General features: G+C 36.2%; 1 protein-coding gene across 5 annotated transcripts; it reads right to left on the bottom strand.

Annotated features, from left to right (window-relative positions):
* Nucleotides 1-1,872: 1,872 nt before the first annotated feature.
* LOC101258261 (WD repeat-containing protein 26 homolog) lies at nucleotides 1,873-12,451 on the bottom strand. Of its 5 annotated transcripts, none has more exons than XM_010322816.4 (6): nucleotides 12,052-12,386; nucleotides 8,912-9,801; nucleotides 4,752-4,853; nucleotides 3,568-3,712; nucleotides 3,083-3,474; nucleotides 1,873-2,346 (listed from the first exon to the last, which is right to left on the bottom strand). In XM_010322816.4, exons 2-6 carry the CDS (start codon nucleotides 9,704-9,706, stop codon nucleotides 2,131-2,133), a joined length of 1,650 nt encoding a protein of 549 aa, XP_010321118.2. In that variant the 5' UTR covers nucleotides 9,707-9,801; nucleotides 12,052-12,386; the 3' UTR covers nucleotides 1,873-2,130. The 5 variants fall into 5 exon arrangements, with proteins under 5 accessions (XP_010321118.2, XP_069154131.1, XP_004239310.2 ...); XM_069298030.1 differs by having other exon boundaries at nucleotides 8,912-9,693; nucleotides 12,052-12,311; XM_004239262.5 differs by having other exon boundaries at nucleotides 3,083-3,712; nucleotides 12,052-12,451.
* Between the last annotated feature and the right edge of the window lie 9,358 nt (nucleotides 12,452-21,809).

The following is a 21,809-nucleotide window of genomic DNA, read 5'->3' as shown; positions in this document are numbered from 1 at the left end:
TTCTTCAATTTCCAAGTTTATAAAAAATTAACCCTATATAAATCATTTTTTAAAGCTAAAACTCTTAGCATTTTAGCTTTTAATATAAATTTAAAAGACTCCAATACAAAAAGGTAAAGAACATAAGAAGAAAATTATATTTACTCACAAAAGTTCACGTAGTTTCAAATCAAAATTATAGAACTCACGACCCTTATTTTCTTTCTTATTATTATGTTACCCCATAATATGCTTTATCTGAAATTACCAAATGATCTTTGTAGTGTTAATGCTTTCGTATGTGACATCTTTACATTATATTTATTTCTACAAAATCTACACTAATGAAGAATTTGGACTTGAGATTGAAAATGTGATCATATGGTGAATGCATATGATGTGTCTGTTGGTACATAGTATTTTCAAAATTTAAGAAAGAACCATTTTTACTTTTTTTTGTTATGAAGCTATGATAATTTTATTTTTTATTATTTTTTGAAGATTTTGATATTGGCATGTGTAATTGAAGAACAAAAAAGAGTCTAATAATGTAATGGGAAAAAAAGGAGGTTGTTAATAATTCAGTGGCTCAACTTTTTTTTAGTACCTTTTATAGATCCTTTTTGTAATATAAGGCTACGGTATTACACGTGCAATACTATTTGAATAATAAAGACAGAGAATGAGGAGGGCATACAAATTTAGCGTCATATATATTGGTTATTTATAAGATATAGTATGAACAATGTCAAATAGTCAGTGCAGATAGAGTTATGCCTTTCAATGTTATGAATTGCCAAATATAAAGAAAATATTAATCATAAAATACCATACACACAAAAAATATTAGCATTATATTCATGTAGAATAAAATTTAATTTCAACAAACTCACTTTCTTGAAGCTTGCTGTAAAATTATAGGAACTCCGTTATATATCATTGTCTAAATTTTTATTGTTGCAACAGTAAGTAGCATTCAAAAAGTTTACCGCCTTTGCCCGCCCGCCCATTTTGTCTCACCCTAAACGGAATGATTCTCTTAATTACGCTACGCTTCAACCCAAGTCTCCACGTTCGTTTTTCTCCGTCTGCAATCCAATAAGTTGGCAAAGCCAATATAAGATTAGGACCGTCCACTTCGGGCTGGCTTCTTAAGAAGCCTGTTAACAATCAAATATTGTTTAAATAACTATTTGAATATGTTATTTATTTTTTGAATATAAATTTAATAACTAAAATTATTGATTAATTAAAATGAAACATTTATGTTCTCTAATATGTAATAACGATGAAAACGATTCATCATGGTTGTGGTTAGTGTCTCACAATGATTGTGGTGATTATTGTGATAGTGGAAGTGTCCACAAAGGTAGTCCAGTGGAGTTAATTGATATTAATAATAGATAGAGGTTGATAGTAACGACGGGAGAATGTTTAGTGGTTGACAATGGGTGTCGTTGGTAGTTGTGTGATGGTGGAGGAAATAACCGCAATGATGTAGTGAGTGATAGTGATATGGATAAAATTATATGTAAATGACGAGTTTATCAAGTATGACAACAATTGTTAATAGTGCTCGAATTGAGAAGGGCAGTGGTGATTAGTCATTGTAGACACAGTGATAATGAAAATTATCATATAAAAAATACCTTTTAACGATAATTAAAACCTATTCAAACCAAACAAGCATTTAACTCTTCACATAATGACCTAAAATCTTGAATGATTAGAAGTCAGACCTACATTGGCTTCATGCAAACAAATGAATAAGACACCTCTAAAACAACCAAAATGACCTTGTGTGCATTTCTAATTTACCTAATTCGTAAAATCTGTAATATGAAATCTACAACCAAATACGTGTTGTAAAGGGTGGGTGAAGAACAGCAGACAGGCTAAAACATAACAGTTGATAGATCCAATTGTATCTCCATTTTGTGAATTTGTTCACTTAAAGAACACCATATTGACCACAAATATGGATAAACTAAAACAGCTAATATTAAAGCAAACTGCCATCATCATGACATGTAACCTGTATAAAGTCTAAGCTGCTCACATAGTTGAATAGCAACTTATCTAGAATGCAGATCAACACATCCAATGAAGTAACCAGTAAAGCATCTAACTAATTCTCCGACGGAAACACTTCTAAGTTCCCCCATTGCAGTAGTGTACACCATTACTAACTGTGTCATTGTGTTCCATTTTTACTTGATTCAAACCCCATATGCGAATTGTATGATCATCACTAGCAGAAGCCAACATATGAGGATCTGCTGGATTCCAGCTAACACAGTTTACTGTTCCAGAATGTCCCGCCAACGTCTCAACAAGTTCTCCTGAGCTTATGTGCCATATATAAACCTGAAAATATGGTAAAAGAGAAAATCTTATCTTAATATGATAAATGCATTGCAGAACATTGAATTGAATAGATAAGAGTCAAAGCAAGGATACTTAAGGGGGTGGGTCATAACTCCCCTCCAGCTGATGATGGAATGGGAAGAGCCCATGAGAATCAGAGACTTGGATTTCAGAATTGATGCAGAGTTAGGGTTTGAAAGCCATCAATGAAACTGAAGAAACTAGAAAAATAATCCTAGAAGCTATTTCATACAAGATATTCCTAGAAGAGCACCTAACATGATTGATTGTTGTTCCCACTCAGTACCTTCAATTAGGTTTTCACAATGATAGATTCTCAATAGGCATTTTCCTACTTGCTTTTATTCCTCAAGTAAAAAGGAAAGCATCAAAGCACAAATTGCATAATTTTCAAATCGGAACCTTTTTACTTTTTTTTTTTTTTTTGAAATGTGAGGTAGAAATCAATGTAACCACCCTATTCAGAATAGATTGACCCTGAAATATAATGCTATAATGCCTGTCTCAGATATTATTGGCAAGTTTTCATTCATGCAGCCTACAAAGGATGCAAATGAGTACTACTGTCAATTACTGCTATGACGTGCAAACTAGAAATCTGATATTTTGAAAATGAGGAATGTCATGGCGAGATAAGGAATATATGTCACAAGTATATCACAAGTAGATTATACTGGAAATTATTGTGTTTCTTGATCAACAAGAGGAAAATTACCTGGGAGTCCTCACTTCCACTAGAAATAAATTCTTGATTCAGTCCGCCAAAGCAAGATCTTATGACGAAGCGTGAACGTTTATGCCCATTATATTTGGATATGAGTTTTGCAGTTCCCTCTATATCCCACAGATGAATTTCTTGATTCCAAAGGCTAACCAATAAATACTTATTGTCTGTGGACAGTACAAATGATGTTACTGTTTGATCCTCCTGAATAACTTTCTCTGCTTTTGATTCCCATCCAAATAATAGTATCATATTATCTTTACAAACAGAGACTACATGCTTCCCGTCACTAGTTATCCCCAAGTCTGATATTCTAATAGTCCGATGGCCTTTCCAACACTCCAACTCTTTCCCTTCCAGATCCCACATGCTAATGCTTTTGTCTGTAACACCGCATAATATCCTGTTCCCATCAGGAGCCCATCCACACGAGATCAAACCAAGACCATTTTTCTCATAAATATGTATACATTCACCTGATTCAACATCCCATCGTCTGACAACTTCCTCTACCCCACAAGTAAGGAGTTGATGGTCATCAGGACTCCATGAAATATTGGAGACAGGTTTCTGGTGTCCAGAAAACCGGTGCTTCACACAGAAAAAACCATCCAATTTCACCTACAAAGAACAAGAAAGCTGAGAGCTGAGAAAGATCACTAAACTTATGTTTATCACAATACTCTCATAATAAGTGCCGATTATAAATAATAGTATGACGTTTCCAGAGCTTCATATTCTCTTATTCCCAGTGCTTCCTGCCTAAACCCAAAGCAGTGCCCCGAAAAAGATAAAAAATAAAAATTAATACTACCTGAATTTCTTCTTTTTTCTTTGAGACGGTCAAGTTGTACCAACATAACTTGAAATCTATGCTTCAAGAAAGAATAGAACATAACGAAACAATCTGTTACTTTACCAGAAAAAGATTAAGCCTGGCTACTTGTAGTTTCTCTATTCAAATGACCAAATAGTAAACACCTTACAATATCTGCAAGAGTCGTAGGATTGACGAATAATTGAGCATGAATAGTTTTACTAGATTATTTCCTCAAGTTTAGGAGTCCCTTAACTTTTACTTGGATCAGGAAACAAGTTATTCACACTGGTGAAGAAGATTCTGACTGTCACAATGTATGTTCACATTTAGGGTGTTGGTGAACTGCTTACTCCGTTTTAATTTGTTTGTCCTACTTTCTATTTTAGACCGTTATAAAAAGAATGTCTCTTTACTTTTTTGGAAACTCTTTAATACTAACTTTCCACATGGCATGTTGAAGACCACAATACTTAAGGGAATTTGGTACATTCAATACATCTTTAATATATGACAACAAGATTAAAAAATCTCCTTTACTTTCTTAAACTATGTGACAAGTCTAAACAGGACAATCAAATTGAAACGGATGGGAGTATGTTTTATCCCTAGATCTTAAGCATATAATCAGGTAAAACTATTTCCCAAAAAACACTATTGTCTTCTATTCACTGTCCTCCAATACTCATTCTTCAATAGAAATGCAAAAGCCCAATAAAAATCAGGATGGTAATCGATACAAAAAGGGAGGAAATGAAATTCTGCTGAAACCAATGTGATTAATGATCTAGTAATGATACATCAATATATGATATGACAAAGAATCTTTAAGAGGGCACTTACCTCCCATATGATCACCAAACAATCAGCAGCTGACGAGGCCAAGTATTTTCCACCGTGGGAGAACTGTAAGAACCATACTTCATCACCGTGATCTTGTAATATCTGGAAAATTTAAATCAAGGATGAAACAAGTAGACATCAAGTGCTAAGAAAATCATGTCGGTAGAAATAAACTCGAGTTACTCTACATATCAGTGAAAATTCAGAAAGAATCATAAGAATTGGAAACAATGTTCTTTTTGGATAATGGAGGACGAAGAAAATTGGTTCTAAGAAAAGCAGAGGTTGATGCATATAGCTAGTAAATGAGAGCAGAAGAAAGCCAATGAAGTACAAAGTTAACGAGAACATAAAGTTTGCTTCACTTTGCATCCACCTCTCCCTCGCTCCTATCAGTCCAATCACTGAATCACTGTGTAGTTTGTCATATCGACTGATCTATTTGTTTCACACTTCGCATCCACCTCCCCCTCTCTCCTTTCAGTCCAATCACTGTGTGGTTGTTCAAGATCGGCTGTCTAGAAAATTGGCAGTTCACTACTACACCATCCAGTTTCACAACAAAAAACTGTGTCCACCATTATAAATTACCAACAACTATCCTCAACCACGACCACTAAGTTGTCAATCACCACAATCATGTCACAAACACTAGCCACCATTTTCAATCGTCGCCACCAACTATCACTACCTCAATGACCACCGATCACTACCATCAGCCACCACTATATATCGTCACTAATCGACAATCACAACCATCACCAACAACTATCATCATTCATCACCATTTACTATCAATAATATCCACCACACTTACTAGCTGGTACCGCAACTACCTCCATCATTAACCACTATTGTTAACCACCATTACGCCTAACTACTAAGCACAACCAACACAATCCCTTATCGACACCCACAACCTCCACCGTTCACCATCACCACTACCAGCCCCCGTACAATTTTTAAAATATATTTATTCATATTATATTAGGTAACATTCGAGTTTATATATATATTAATTATTAAATAAAAATAAGTTAAATATATTCAAATGTTGAAACAACAACCAATCTTATTTATTTAGTATTCCAATCTTAATGCAACATCTTAATGTTCAGATCTATACTCAGATTCAAATATCCAATTCTTAATAAACATCTTAATATTCAGATGTGTATTGATAATCAAACATCTTAGTCTTAATAAAAACAAATGAGGCTTAACACTTCCAAGAAAGCTATTATGTAAAGAACGAGGTACTCAGCCATAGAAATGTCATCATAAGGTCATGTTGTACCATTATTGAAATGTGAACCTTATTTTGCATCGTGAATTAGTTGGATGGAATAAACATTGATAAGCTATTCCTCTTAGAAGATAAAACCTTAAGATTAAGGTCCTCGAGACCTGGACTCTAATCTAGGTCTTTTTGGGAACTAATGGTGCATGTATACATCCCACAAAGTAGAAAATTTTCTATCGCTACGCAAAGGATATGGTAGGCTAAAAACACCCACAACTTCCTATACTCTCCATAAAACTGTCTTTTCTCTCTACATGTAACTCTGCTCTGCCACATACCGCCAGCGTCGTTGACCCATCTCCCCTACACACCACGTTGTCAACTCTGATTTGATCTGACCAGAGAAGAAAACATTATTATCGGGCGACCTCTATCAAGGAGGTCAGAACGATATCAAACCGAACAGTACTCCTAGCACTGCAATTTTCAGCTACTTTACAAAGCCATAAGCAGGTTCTTTCCCTAACTGGACAAGAAGTTCCGGTGCTGATTGACATCCCAACCCCGATCTGATCTGACCAGAGAAGAAAACATTATTTTCGAGCGACCTCTATCAACGAGGTCAGAATGATATCAAACCGAGCAGTACTCCTAGCAGTGTGCAGGTTCTTTCCCTAACTTCCCTTAACTGGTCAAGAAGTTGTGGTGCTGATTGACATCTGAGTCACTGATTTCATCGAATTCTCCACAAATCAGCCACTTCATTGATTTTGCTACAATTACGCTCATCATCCAACGGATGATGATAACAATTATTTTCTTGAAATCAATTGAATTGGAGCAATTGTGAAAGGTGATCGCCTCCTAGTCAATGGTGAAAGGCCAGGCAAGGCAACCCTTCATCGCCTTTTAGCTTTGTGGTGAGGAAATCTTTAGGCAACGCCATGGCGACAAAAGGCGAGAGGCGAGAGGCAAGAAAGGAGGAAAAGGTGTCGCCTTTTGTATTACTCAATTTTCCAGTTCTCTTGATCAATTGTTTGCCTCTGTTTCTAATGTTAATAGTTTTTGAGTTGATTTTTCATTTCTAGTTCTCAAACTATTGATTATATAGGCTCTACACTTGATTTAGTAAATATTTTACTCAATTCTTGTTTAGTTTGCATCTACTTTGGTGGCACTGGTGGACGATGGTAGAATAGGGTCATGACTTTGGTCAAGGCCAATGGCGAGGGGCATGAGTGTTAACTGAGTTGTTGAAATATAGAGACATTGACAGGAAAGTCCATAGAGTTGGTGTAGATTCTCAAGAAGAGGAAGATATTAGCTTGTATCCCAAGAAGACCGAATGGGTAGGAACGGAGGAACACATTGTGGATGGATTTGAGTTGTGGGGGATGCTCGAGGGATAGGAATGGAGTAGGCATTTTAGTAGAGATAGGGACCTAACGGAGCAAGTGATGGAGGTTAGAAGGATTAAAAAACATGGGTGACATCCAAAATGCCCGAAGAATGGAGATGAAGTACAATGATTCTGTTGTAAAAAACATGGGTGATATCCAAATTTGCAACAATTAAAGGGGTATCAACCTGCCAAGCCACTATGAAAGTTTGGGAAGGAGCAGTGGAGATAGGGGTGAGCAGGGTGTGTTTTTTCAAGAACCACTCGGATACATGTCATGATCAACTACAGAAGCTTTAATTTTGTGGAGACTAATGGAGAAGTATAGGGAGAGAAAGAGCGACGTACACAAGGTGTTCATTGACCTAGAAAAGGCCTATAAATAAGTCTGAAAGGGAGTTCTATGGAGATGCCTCGAGGCTAGAGGTATACCAGTGGCTTATATTTAGGCAATGAAGGACATGATGATGGAGCAAGACTCTAGTAAGAACAATGAGAGTAGACTCAAAGCACTTCCAGGGACCAAATCTTAGCCCATTTCTATTTGCCTTGGTGATGGCTGTGTTGACGTGGCAATGTTATTGCAAGTCGATTCTCAACTCTTCCAATCCCCCAGGCTCCACACTGCACTAGCCTTCAGAGGCAATATGGAAAATCTATTGAGATTCTAAGCTATAAAGCTACTTCAATATGTTTTGACCAAGTCTAGATCATCAAACCACTAAGCAAGTTTAGATGAAGTTCATCTTGCATGTATTTCCAATGTTCATCCTCTTTCTATAATCTTAACTCAGGTTAAGATTGAGATATGAGCAACAACTACTAGAACTTGGCAACACAAGAACTAGATAAGACTGAATCCAATAACTTGCTAACATAGTAAAACTCTAGTTCAAAACCAACTCAAAAATCATAAAACTATTCCACTATTAAAATCTTCAACAATATAGTTACACAACCCAACAATTTACTAGCTACGCCATATACTAAAGATCTAGGCATATTGATAGCTATCTCCGCTCTTATAAAACCCTAATTTCATATAGCAAATTATCTTGTGCCCTCCTTAGTCACACCTGTAATTGAATATCTTAGGTATTAACACATAATGATAGCTCCCAAGTACTGCAGCAAAAGCTCTCATACCCTTCATATACAATTCTTAGATACCTTTGACAAGACATAACTATAAAATATAGAGTATGCCATAGAATTGTCTTTAACTTAAAAGACACAACTCACAAGAGTCAACTCAACTAGTGGTTTGGCATTTTCCACTACTAGAGTGAGTGAATCAAACAGAGATAGATTAAACGATGTAATAATCCATTAAATGAACACAATATGGAACATAAAGTAAGAGCTTGATCAACACTTTCATGAAATTTATCATCGGTATATACTCAAACTAAAACACAAATGGATCAAAGAATTAGGGGATTATAAGGAGCACTAAACATTTCTAACAAATACTAGAATCATAAGCTTGACCAGGTATAAAGAATAATGCAATCTAACCTGCAAAGTTTGAGATGGAATTTGATCTCTTCCGCACTGATGATCAGTAAGCAAAGACATCTCACCTACCAACGAGTTGTGAAACCTACAAGCATCTAGTTGCAAGTCAAGAGCCTGTTCGACGAGATGTACCAATCTTTGTTCACGAATTATGACCGCGGGTGGAAGCAATTTCTGCAATTCCCCTAGGAGTTTTGTTCGTGACTTTGGTCGCACAACATCTTGACCTGACATCCCAGCAAGAACCTGCTGTAAAGGTGATAGAATGCACAAAGAAAGCTCACGGACTCTATCATTGTTTACGCAAAGAGGTCCAAGCTCGGTCCTCAATGTCTTCAAAGCATCCATGACATTTTTTCCATCCAACAGTTCAAAAAACTTCTGTTCCAATATCTCAAATGATGCCAATTTAACAATTTTTTCATCTATTAGACCAATTTTATGTAAAGTGGCAACACTTTCATCCCATTTACCATCAAGGATTTGCTGCATAAATAACTTTACTTCAGCAGATTGCAAAGGAATCCCAGACTCTTCTTCTAGACGTGCACCAGCTTTGTTATAACCAAGAGAATATAATGCCTCTGCTACGATTCGCACAAATTCAACTTTCTTAACAACCCCTTTTGCACCAACGACCTCATCGTCCCCTTGACGAACCAGGGGGTGAGCCATCAAGTCATTCAGTGAGCAACTTGCAGGATCAGTCAGAAGTGTACTCTTTGGAAGATCTCCCTTTCTGGAGGATACCTTCACACGTTTTGGTGGTGGTTCATCATCCTCTGCACGTCCCATAAATATATACTTCAGCCCATATATAACAACAGGGGGAAAACAGAACTTCAAGTAGAAATTGCAATATCAGTTCCTTCAATGATGAAAACAGCACCCTACATAATACCACAAAGGGAATACTTTAAAATTAAAATAATAAAAAAAACATCTAAAATAAAAGGAGGACCAAGGCAGAAAATTAGATTCATATAAACTTCCAAGACAAGAAAAATGACAATAGAGAGACAGGTGATTTATAAAACCTATGATTAACAAGCATATATCAGTACATATGTCATAGACAAATTATCTTCAATCTATTATATACAAGTTACTTGGATAGGTTATCAAAATATAACCACATGTGCTGCCAATTTAGAGGAAAAAGGGAATACTTTAAAATTAAAATAATAAAAAAAACATCTGAAATAAAAGGAGGAACAAGGCAGAAAATTTGATTCCTATAAACTTCCAAGACAAGAAAAATGACAATAGAGAGACAGGTGATTCATAAAACCTATGATTAACAAGCATATATCAGTACATATGTCATAGACAAATTATCTTCAATCTATTATATACAAGTTACTTGGATAGGTTATCAAAATATAACCACATGTGCTACCAATTTAGAGGAAAAACAACCTTCAACATCCCTACCAAAATAAAAAGCAGAAATTTTTGAAATTTGCAGAATTGTTACATCATTCAAGCAGAAGACACAATCAAATTTTCCTAGGAAGGGATATGAGAACTGGAGTTGCATCTACTAGAATAAGAATTTTCTTGCTAAAAGCAAACCGAGAATGTCACCTTTGTATATGCAAAACTAAAAAAAATGGTTCGACAAATGTGGTCAAGGGCATAAATTAAACGAGAGTGAGCGTGAGACATGGGGAGAAGATGTGGGTTTCCAAATCGAACAATCAGATTCAGTGCTAATTATATTTCCAAATATAATAAAATAACTTCAGAAGAGGACCTCTGGCATAACTGAAAAGGTTGTAAACCATATGTTGTAAGCATAACTTCAGAAACCTCCTCTAGCAGAAATGCAAGGCAAGATTGCATACAATAGACTGTTGTGGTCAGCCCTTCCAAAGACCCCACGCATAGCAGCACTGAGTTGCACTTTTGTATTAATGTAACTTATGACATTCCTATTGTTTCTTTATCAGTATTGTTGAATTACAAGCCATATGATCTCAGAGCCATACAACATAAAAATAAATGCAAATAAAAACCCTCCAATTCTACTTAAAAGAACCGATGTTTAGTGGCGTAAACCATATGTTAGACATGCAGACACATAATCATACATTACTCGAGCAGGGCTATTAATGTTTCCTCCTCCTCTATATCTTCTTAGTATGGATAATCAACGCCTCAAAGGTTATGGTAAATGGTAAATGTTAATGAACAATTCCCTCCGTATGTTAGGCTCCTAATGTTGAAAGTCTAACAAAAGCAAGCATGCAAGGTACATTAATCACTATAAACTTCATAGTTCCATCTATAATTCCTGTCCACTAAGAAGAGTTACCCAACAAGCAAATGAATTAATGCTTCAAATTCTAATATTGAAGCTGGAGTTATCAACATAATCTCACACTCGCAAGAGTTGACTACAAACAATAACTCTCCTGTAATGCTACATACCTCAATTGATACCCACTTCCGATTCAAAATCAGCATCCATGTAATAGCTTGGAGTAACAAACATCTTGAAGTGACAATGACCATGACAGTGATAAGCCGTAAATGACCAATTCATACTTTTAAGATTCCCAATTGCATTATCACAGAAGGTATATTCAAAAAAATGGAAACTCAATAACACCAGATACCCAAACTGCTTTAGTCGATTATATAATCCTTTACATCCATTTCTGGCCCAATTGTTCCAAATATATAATTTGTTAATTTGAACACAATTTAGGTGTTCTCTAAGGCTAGAGATTCTCCAAACCTCGAACACTAACCTACAAGTCTTTAACACAAAAATCCAGTCCAACAACAAAGGTTAAGTTATTGCTTCATTAATCTTCATTGTCCTACAATTAAAAAAGGGCAACGCGGTAGACTCTGTGTTCTTTGAGGGATTCACATTTTGACACAACAGACCCAAAGTTCAACACATGCATAGGAACAATATAAACTCTTAAAAACATAATCCTCTTATTTAACCGGCAGATTTCTCTAATCACTAAAAACAAAACCCATAGATTGCACAAATCTTTAAATAGCATCAATAAAATCCATAAAACCGACAAAGAATCAAAATTCAGGTGCGGCAACTTGCAATCCAACTCCTAAAATCCCCAATTTCTGCAAAAAGTAAAAGACAGGAAGTGCAATAAAATTACCACACAGTATCAATATATGTGCATAGAATCTCCAGTACCCTGAGGTTTCAGATCAAAATGAAGATCGAATAGTGGGTAAGCAATCAAGGAATTGATAAACAAACAGGGGAATAGACACAAACGATGATGATGAGGTCCGAGAGGCACAATATGTAGAGATTGGGTCTTTGTTAATGGCGGTTCGAAGGGGCACATGTGAAGAGGTGGGAGATAGGGGATTCGGTTTGTATTTATGCTTTTTGGGTACCAAAAGGAAATCTATGGGCTCACGTAGCCTGGATGTATTTTTTTTTTTTTGGGCTAAATAAGAAAGGATTTTATTTTGTTAATAATATGCTCAATCATACAAAAGTGAAACTAGTCTACGAGTTACCGTTTCAATCACATATCTTTCTAATGCATTTATTACTAGTGAAGGGGATGCTTTCAAAACCAAAGTTTGATTGTTGATAATCATTGGATCCTTCATTTCTCTTCCGTATTTAGCTAGTAGGTTTATTACTGCATTAGCCTTTCTCAGAATGTGTTTCGGGGATAGTCCTTCCAATTAGAGGAGTAATTGCAATCAGCGAAAATATGTGAGTATATGAGATTATTGCTATATGGTGTTAAGTAATACCGAGTTCATTTCCACAAGAACATATTTTAAGTTTTTACTTTTCGCTAGATTCAGATCATATAGCAAGGCTAGAACTTCTGCATGTAGGACATTTCTTGCTATGATTTTGCATGTGAATCCCGCGATACATATTCCTAGATGATCTTTAATTACTCCACCACTTCCACCATTAGAAGAGTTTGGTTCATATGAGTGTTTAGTTTGTATTTTTCATCCAGCGGTTTGCGCCAAGAAAGTATAATCATATATCTAGGAACTTTTTTAGGAGAAATTTGGTTTAAGTGAAAGTATTCCATGGCTTGGAAGGAAATATTCTTAATTGTATTAGTAGCCCTTCTAATATTTGAATTTTTATAAAGTTTGCTATTTTTGTTCTTCAAAATATCCCAAAGAACAATTGGAACTGGAATAGCGGTAGGCGCCTGTTGGTGCTTGTTTATGGTTATGAATCTTTTTGTGGTACATAGTTGATGAATTTTTGTATGGAGGGGTCATGGGAGGTGATTCTTATACTCTAGTTTTCCAGATCTATTTAGCATTCGGACAGTTTTAAAAAAATAAGATTTGTTTCCTCCTCCATGTCGAGACCAGATGCACAATATTTTTGGATGTAGTAATATTTCTGTACTAAAGGGCTACAAAAGTAGGGAACTTATGAGTGTTAGGAGAAGACACATGAATTTTTTTTTCCATTGATTGCATTTATCTTCCACAACCATACATAATTACAATTTGTATTTATAGAAGTTTCATAGTTAGCTTTGAAATGTTTAAGTAGGCAATTCTAGTGTTAAAATAACCATCATTGCTCTTGTTCCAATAGAAGGTGTCAGGCTTGGTGTTTGATGTTTGTGAGTAAGTGTTTTCTATGATTAATTTCGTTGTTATTAGGGATTTGAAAAGATAAAGAAGAAGAATCCCAGTTTTTATTCTTGATGCATTTCTTTTAGGACCATCTTGGTTTCTATTTCAGTGATCGGCCCTTGGATCACTTGTCGTAGGGAGTATGCTGTATTTATCATGTTTTCTTCCCAAATGCAAAATTTTTCTCTGTTACCCCATTCTAAGAGATGTTTTTTGGGAATAGTGGGTAGGCTCTTAATAAGATTTTCCATATATATGAGTATCGGGGTAATATTTCAAGTCGGTCATTTGACTTCTGTTCAAGTATCTTTTTTCTTAAGAACCTCAACCCAAAGGTGATTATTATTTTGTAAGAAGCTCTAGGTAAGACTTTCTAACAAAGCAAAGTTTTTTCCATTAGTTTTCTGGATTCCTAGATCACCATTTTTCAATAGGGGATGTCACTAATTTCAATTTGCAAGATGCATTTTACTTTTTCCTTGTGTTGATCCCCAAAGAAAGTTTCTTTGAATGCGGTCGATGTGGTAGGGGTCACATGGGGGATTAAGTTACATTGCATTGTATAGGTAGGACTAGAGTCTAGGATTGATTTTACTAGTGTTGTTCTTCCCCTTAAGGTTGGAAAGCGAGTTTTCGAGCCTCTCAACTTGTTGTTCATATGGTCAATTGTAACACCTTGAAAAAAAAACAAGACACATTGTAAAGCCTAACATAGGTGTCATAAAGTCTAAGTACTGTTTCTAAGTCCAATTTTAATAAATATAGGTCATTTAGGAGGTTTAAGAACCAAAACATCCAAGAACGTCCATGACGTCCGGGAAGTTGGTTCAAAGGGATGTTAGTGTGCCTTAGCCTGATTGACTAACTTTTAGGAGTCGAAAATGTACAAAAATTGGTGGAAAGGTATCTAATAGGTGTTTGAGTTGTTTCATGGTTGAAACGTCTGGGTACGACTCCCCAAGGACCAACCAAGGGCCCTTGAGAAGGACCCTTGTAGTTTGATGCAACATTGCCTGATAGTGTGCATCGATGGGACAGAAGACGGCCCGTGTGTGGATCGACAGGGAGTAGATTCAACCATCGTCCCACACTTAGGCTGGAGGAGAAGGTCCCTTCACCCTCAAAGCCTCTGAACTCATCGACAGAGTGCAGAGGTGCAGGCCACGATCCGTGTGTAGATCGACGGGGCATTGATGCCACCGTCGTCCCACACTTAGACAATTGGAGGAAAACCCTCACCTTCATAGTCTATAACCAAGATGACGGAGTGCAGGACGGGGGGGGGGGGATGTTTGTCGATCACAGACGGCCCATAAGTGGGGTCTCGTCTATGAGGGTCCTAAGATGCTGCACGTTTTTAATTCAAATTATTTAATTAATTAGGTGGTTTAGGGGTTAGTTGGGGATTAAAGGGAGACTAATTAAGTTGATTAAGTCCCACTATAAATACCCTCAACTCTCATTAATCTAAAGACAACTCACAAATAAACTCGCTTCCTTCTCTCTTATTTCTCTCTCTACATGAACTCACCATTGAAACTAGCAAGGATTAGGCTTTGGGGGCTGGAAATGGACGAATTCACCATCAAATTGTTGACAAACATTAATGTATGAGTTCTATTCACCTTTGAGACTCTTTCCTCAAAGGGTTCCTTCAAAATAGATTTCAAAAGTTGAGTTTTCTTGTGAGTTTTATTCAATTGCGAAATTGAAGTTATGAATTGAGTTATTAATGATTTCTTAGGGATATATTGAGTATATTAACATGTAATTCAACTTTTATGATAAGTGTTGACGGTTTGGTCTAAATTGAAGAATATGATCCTCTATCCCTCACCCTAGGTAGTGATCTTGACCTATATTGTATTGTGATCATTCAATTGAGTTGGTTGTTGATTTGATCACTATACTATGGTGTTATTATGATTAAATTAAGATGAATTGTAGGACTATCATTCTATTTCTTGAGATGTGATTTAGGTTATTAATTATAATGTAAAATTACCCTATGTATCTTCTCTCAAGTTGTGATCTAAAGTTGAGTTGTATTATAGAGATGCAATTGGCGTTGTTATCTTATTGGTTATCATTGTGATGTTACTCCCCAAATTGGTTTGAGCTATGGGTTGATGGTAAGACCTTGATGGTAGACTATGAGGAAGACTTGGTAAGTCTTAGAACCTCTATCTTTACTTCCAATTGTGATTAATTGTTGTTAAGTCATGATATTAAATTGGAGTATGCCTTATACTAGGATTATAGGGTGGTATGATGTTGAATTGAAATGTCTTGACTATGTTGTGAGGTTGATTAATGTGTATGTGATATAAGGATGGTGAAAACTATCAATGTGCCTAGATATACTATGAATTGTGGATGTGTTAACCTCACTTATATGAATTGTGATGAAAGGACTTATACTCATACAATTCTTATTGAGCTATTGATGATGATAATTATTTAAGGGGTAGACCCTATGGCATAAATTTAAACTATGATTGATAATTAAAGGCTTAAAGACATTTCAAAAAAGGGACTCTAGCTTAGCACCAAGTGAACTAGATTGAGGAGTGTCCCTTCCCACATAGGGAAGGTAGGAACACTATATTACTCTTGAGATTGGAGACTATAATGCATGGCGCATAAAGAGGGTACCAACTATATCTCCTAGTTCTTGAACTTTGTTGCCCCCATAGGAATACTAGCTAGTGGATCCATGTAGTTGTTATGATTCATGTTTTGGTACTATCTTGGCAAGTATTCCGCCTTCTTTAGGTGTAGGGTTTTATGACACCGAATTTCACACTAGCTCATGTGGTCTATGTCGGGTAGGGAAAGATGTTCCCAAAAGGTAAAACGAATTAAAGGACTTGAACCCTAACTTGGATAACCTAAGAGGTCTAGCTTGGTTTAGGTAGGGGTATGGGACTCTACCTAAACATTGCACTAGTTAGCCTTGATAGGAGTCTTAGGAGGAGGTTTTTATACATGTTTATGTTATGATAATATGATTTATACATGATGACAATGACACATTGTTGATAATATATGTTGATTTTTTCATTTATGCATATGCCTTGGGTTAAAATGTTAATATATGATGAAATGTAAACCTAAATGCATGATATGTAAAGTTGGACATTGATCATGTTTTCTTGTTGAGGATACTTGATTGAGTAAGGTTATGGAGCTTTTCTTGGTCGTTGCACTTGTTGACTTGATAAGGACTTATTATGATATGTTTGGTTGGTTGATATGACTTACTTGAGTTTGCATTAAGTCCCTAAAGGGGTAAAATGACATGTTTTGACGAAAAAGTCCCTTTTAGCATGTTTTGCTTCTGTATGTGCATAAGTTCCCATACTTAGTTCATGTGGAGTACTAACCCCATTTTCTTCCCTTTTGCAAAACGTTTTAGGTTCCGGTCGTTGGAAAGTTTGGAAGGCGACATTGTTGAAGGATTGGATTATTCCTTTCATCCAAGTAGGGTAGGTCCTCAACTTTTGAGGGCAATGCCATCCTTTAGCTTATGGATTTTGTTATGAGCTTATTGACTCTTTCATTTCTTTCCTTTTTAGTTGAGTATTATACTTTCGTATGACCTATACATGGTCTTATTGGATTGATGTAAGAGCTATGCCCATATTGTGATAATCGTGTAGATAGTATGAGATGAGACAATCGTTGAGACTATTTCTATATTTTTCATATATGTATGTGCAATAAAATTAGAAGGCCATGTAACCTTCCTATACGAAGGGTCTATTTATACTCGATGTGAATATATATTATGTGTATGCAGAGGTCTATGTAAACCTCCAAGTAGTGACAATGAGAGTTTTTAATTTTTCTGCATTTTTCAACCTATGAATGTAATGACATGAGTCTAAGAGGCTAGTCTTAGTCCTTGAAAAGGACGACAACGCCGCTTACGTCTAGGGGGTAAACCCGAATATGAAAAACTTGGTATCAGAGCATGAGGTTGAATATCACTGAGTTATGTCTCTCTCTCTACCACGTCTATGTAGGTTTGTGTTCATAATTGTGAAGCGCGCCACACTTATGAGTAGGAACCTATATGATGTTTAGAAATCATTTTATTTCTTGGAAAACTAATATCGTTCCAATAGAGTATACTTATGGTGAACTTTTGCATCTAATCCTATTGTTGTGCTTATAGGAAGCATGAACACTCAAAGGAATGCGGCTCGAAGACTTGAGGAGGAAGTTGATAATGCGAGAGCTCCTCCCCATGGTGACCAAGTTCCTCCACTTGAGGAAAATGCTAATGTTGATCAAGCCCCGACTTACCCTCCACCTATGACGGAGGCTGAGATGAGGCTATTCTTGCTCAAATGGCCCAATCCATTACTGCTCTAGCACAAGCCACAATGGTTTAATCCCAAGCTATGACGGCCCAAGCCAATCGGGAGATTGCTCCCCATTCTTATAAAAAAGTCACTACTATGGCTTCCCATCTAAGGGACTTCACTCGAATGAACCCTCTTACTTTCTATGGGTATAAGGTTGATGAAGACCCACAAGAATTCATCGATGAGGTCTACAAGATACTATATGCTATGGGGGTGTCTTCAAGTGAGAAGGCCGAGTTGACCAATACCAACTCAAGGATGTGGCTCAAACTTGGTATGTGCATTGGAGGGATGAGGGGTGGTTCGGTGACTTGGGAGATCTTTAAGGCGGCTTTTCTAGATCGGTTCTTCCCTAGAGAGATGAGGGAGAAAAAAGTGTCGGAGTTCATCAATCTTCACCAAGGAGGAAAGAGTGTCCATGAGTACTTTTTTAAATTCATTAAGTTGTTCAAATATGCTCCTTCTTTGGTCTCCGATTCTAGAGACCAAATGAGCCATTTTGTAACAGGGTGTCGGAGGACTTACAAGAAGAGTGCCAATCGGCCATGCTACATGACAACATGAACATTTCCCGTCTTATGGTTTATGCAATAAGGGTTGAGGAGGCAAGGCTTAAGCGAAAGAGTAGAGATACTAAGAGAGCAAGGACATTCGACGGAGATTCTTCAAAGAATAGGCTTGAGATACAAGACAAGCCTAGATTTAAGAAGCGGGTTTCTAATCAAGTCATTTCCAAATTCCCAAAGGCTAGTTGTGATAGGGTGTCTAACCCTAAATTCAAGAAGGTTAAAGGTACTAATTCACCAAATGAGAAGCCAACTTATGGAAAGTGTGGTAAAAAGTTCTATGGTAATTGCCTTAAGGGGACAAATAATTGCTTTAGTTGTCCGATTCATAGTAACTTCATATTCTCGAAACACAAGTTAATATTATATCATTCCTTAATTCGTGTAACTAACACTCAAATCATTCGAATCCAATCTATAGGTCTCATTAGTCATTAGCAAATCAAGAAACTTACACATAAAAATCAGTTAGAACCACATACCAACAACATGTTCGAGATTTACATCTATATACTTATTAGAATCGAAAACAAGGATAACTAGGGAGATGTACGTTCAACAATGTCATTAGGAACAACCCTAGTTTTGAAATTCATGAGTTTGAAGCGTTTGAAAAGCCTCTTGGAGGATGAGTTCCAGGATTGAAACCCATACCTTATGAAGAATTTAATCTACTAAGATCACCTTGCACGAAACCTTGAAGAGTACCTTGAAATCTCCCAAGAGAATCAAGAGAAACTTTCTATTTTCCCTTTTCGTTTGTTCACTGTTTTGCGTTGTGAATTTCGTTTTGTTTAAACATGAGTCTAACTCTTAGGAACTGATCTTGACTCATTCAACTTATTCTAATTAAGTAAATTAAATAAATTAATTAGTTAATTACCCCTCCTAAGTTGACTAAACATAGGAGACCATTTGACTTAACCAAAATCTAAAAATTTGCTAGGGTCTTGGCCAAATTATAAATTTTTTGTTAATTAATGAAATTGTTGATTTAATTAAATAAGGGAACTAGGGTAATTACTAAAGTACCCCTAAGTCTTTGGGACCATAAATAACCTTTTTGGATCATCCTAAGTTAGGTACTAAGTTGTCTCTTTAACTAGTTACTAGGTTAGTGTCACCCGGTTAAGTCTTAGGTTGTCGGGTGCACTAATTGGTTTATTTCGTTTAGTTCTAGGTTAGTTAGATAGTTAGGTCAGTTAGTTAGAGTTTAGAGTTTTTTAGGGAGTTAGGCTCCACATGGAAGGACCCTTGCACACGCCTGCCCCCTAACTACCTAACCGAATTCGGTTAGGGTGTCCCCTCCCTTGGCCGCTTCTTCACATGTGCTTGTACATGTGGTGCTTTTACTTTCCTAACTAACTATTCATGATGGTTTATTTGGAATGTTTACTTATTGTCCCAAGGATCCTCACTATGTCCTTGGGTACTGCTTAATCTACATGCACATTTTAATTGGTCATGTGCTATGGTGCGTAGGCTTGACACATGGATGCCGCATACCTAATGTGCAAATGTTGGAAAATCTATGTTTTTAGCTTAGGGTCTTCATTGAAAGTACATTTCTTTAACAAGATGATTAATACTTAGAAAAATTGGCTAACACCCTTTAAGCCAATATTTTCTAATATGCCTAATATTTTGCTTATTTGGGTATTATATAGAAATTGGCTAATACCCTTAGCCAATTTCTATACTATGCCCAATATTTCTCAATATTGGGCATTGAAATGCCTATATATCCCCAATACACAATCTTAAAGACCTATTAGGCTCTTCACTAGACATGTAATTTTCTGGAATGTTACAATTTTAGCTTTCAGAAGTCCTCTTCTCTTTTAAGATTTTCGTTGAACTCTATACTAAGAGAATTCTCTAGATTATGGTGGAAATTATTTTTATTTATTGCATTTATTTGTCGTAATCCATTTAATCTGTTGAGAATATATATATTTTTTAAAATGATTACCAAAGGTTTATTTTTTCCAAATTTTTATATTTTGGAGGAAATTTTGTAGGTATCCTTCCGCGCTCCACTTACTATGTTAAGTTAATTTGGGTGCCTAATCTACATAGTTTCAAATCTAAATAATTTTTTTGACTTTCGAGAGATATTTAGGCATTTTAGGAGTATAGGGAATTGATCGGACTGTATACGAGGGAGACGATAGACTTGTGTTCGAGAAGAGAATTAACCAAGAGTAATTGTTAAGGAAGTGATCAAGGTGTTCCATAATGAGAGTTTTATTACTCTTGTGCTTATTTTTCCAAGTATATGTTTGCCCCGTAAAGCCTAAGTTGAGCATGTCCATATCATCAAGAAAACTGATGAAAGTTGAGCTCTTAGTGTTGTTTATAGGTCTCCCCAAAGCTTAATGGAAGCACTAGTGATTTCGTTAAAATCTCCACAAACTAGCCAATGTTCATTGATTTTGGTAGCTATACTCCTCAAATTTCCCATAGTATCTTCCTATGTCTAACAATTCTTAGCATAAATTATAGAGATATACCATTTAGGGAAGCTTGTACTAACCTCATCAAAGGTGTGGATTTCTTGTTCAATTAAAACAAAAGGCTTAGTGGTGATTTCTGAATTCCTCCAAAGCAAAGAAATCCCTTTAGAGTATCCCAAAGCTGGGACCTAAATGACATCAGTGAGATCTAGTGGCTGTAAAATTTTATTATGGTCCTCCATTCTTTTTTCGGTGAGAGCAAGAATTGTTGGGTTGTGATATTCCATGAGTGTGCGCATGTTCTTCATGAAATTAGCATTGGTTGCATCCATACAATGCCAAAGTAAAATCTTCATTGATAGAGTTTCCTGAACAATGCGATTCTGTCTTGGCATTAGAGTAATTTCCAGGTTCATAGTTGTTGATGAGCTACTTGCATTCCCTGCCAGGGCTTTTTTGTCCATTATCGTTGGGATAAGTAGTGCAACGTATTTCAGTGAATCCTAGGAGTTGTAGCAATGTATCTCCAAGTCCACTTTGTTCACTTCCCGAGGGACTTTAATTAAAAACCTCATTTTGATACTTAGTAACATGTCTAGTATTAGTGGATTCTTCAAGTACAAAGTTTGGGTCAATGGATCTATCATGTTTGATGCCTCTTCTCTCGATGGTTGTGTCTAGTGGGTCTGCATAGGGAATGATGGTACCCTCTTTATCACTCTGGACTACTTGGTCTTCCATATTTTCATCTACCTCATTGCTAATGTTGTCTTTGTTCTGTTCACTTGTATTTTAGATATCTATTATCTATTGTAGTGAGGAATTTACAAAGATATTCAATTGGTGAATAAGCGAGAGATGGTGGGAGTTCAGATTGAAA

The sequence above is a fragment of the Solanum lycopersicum genome, chromosome 5, assembly GCF_036512215.1.
Source record: "Solanum lycopersicum chromosome 5, SLM_r2.1".
Lineage (NCBI taxonomy): Eukaryota > Viridiplantae > Streptophyta > Magnoliopsida > Solanales > Solanaceae > Solanum > Solanum lycopersicum.
This window is presented reverse-complemented; position numbering and strand designations above follow the sequence as displayed.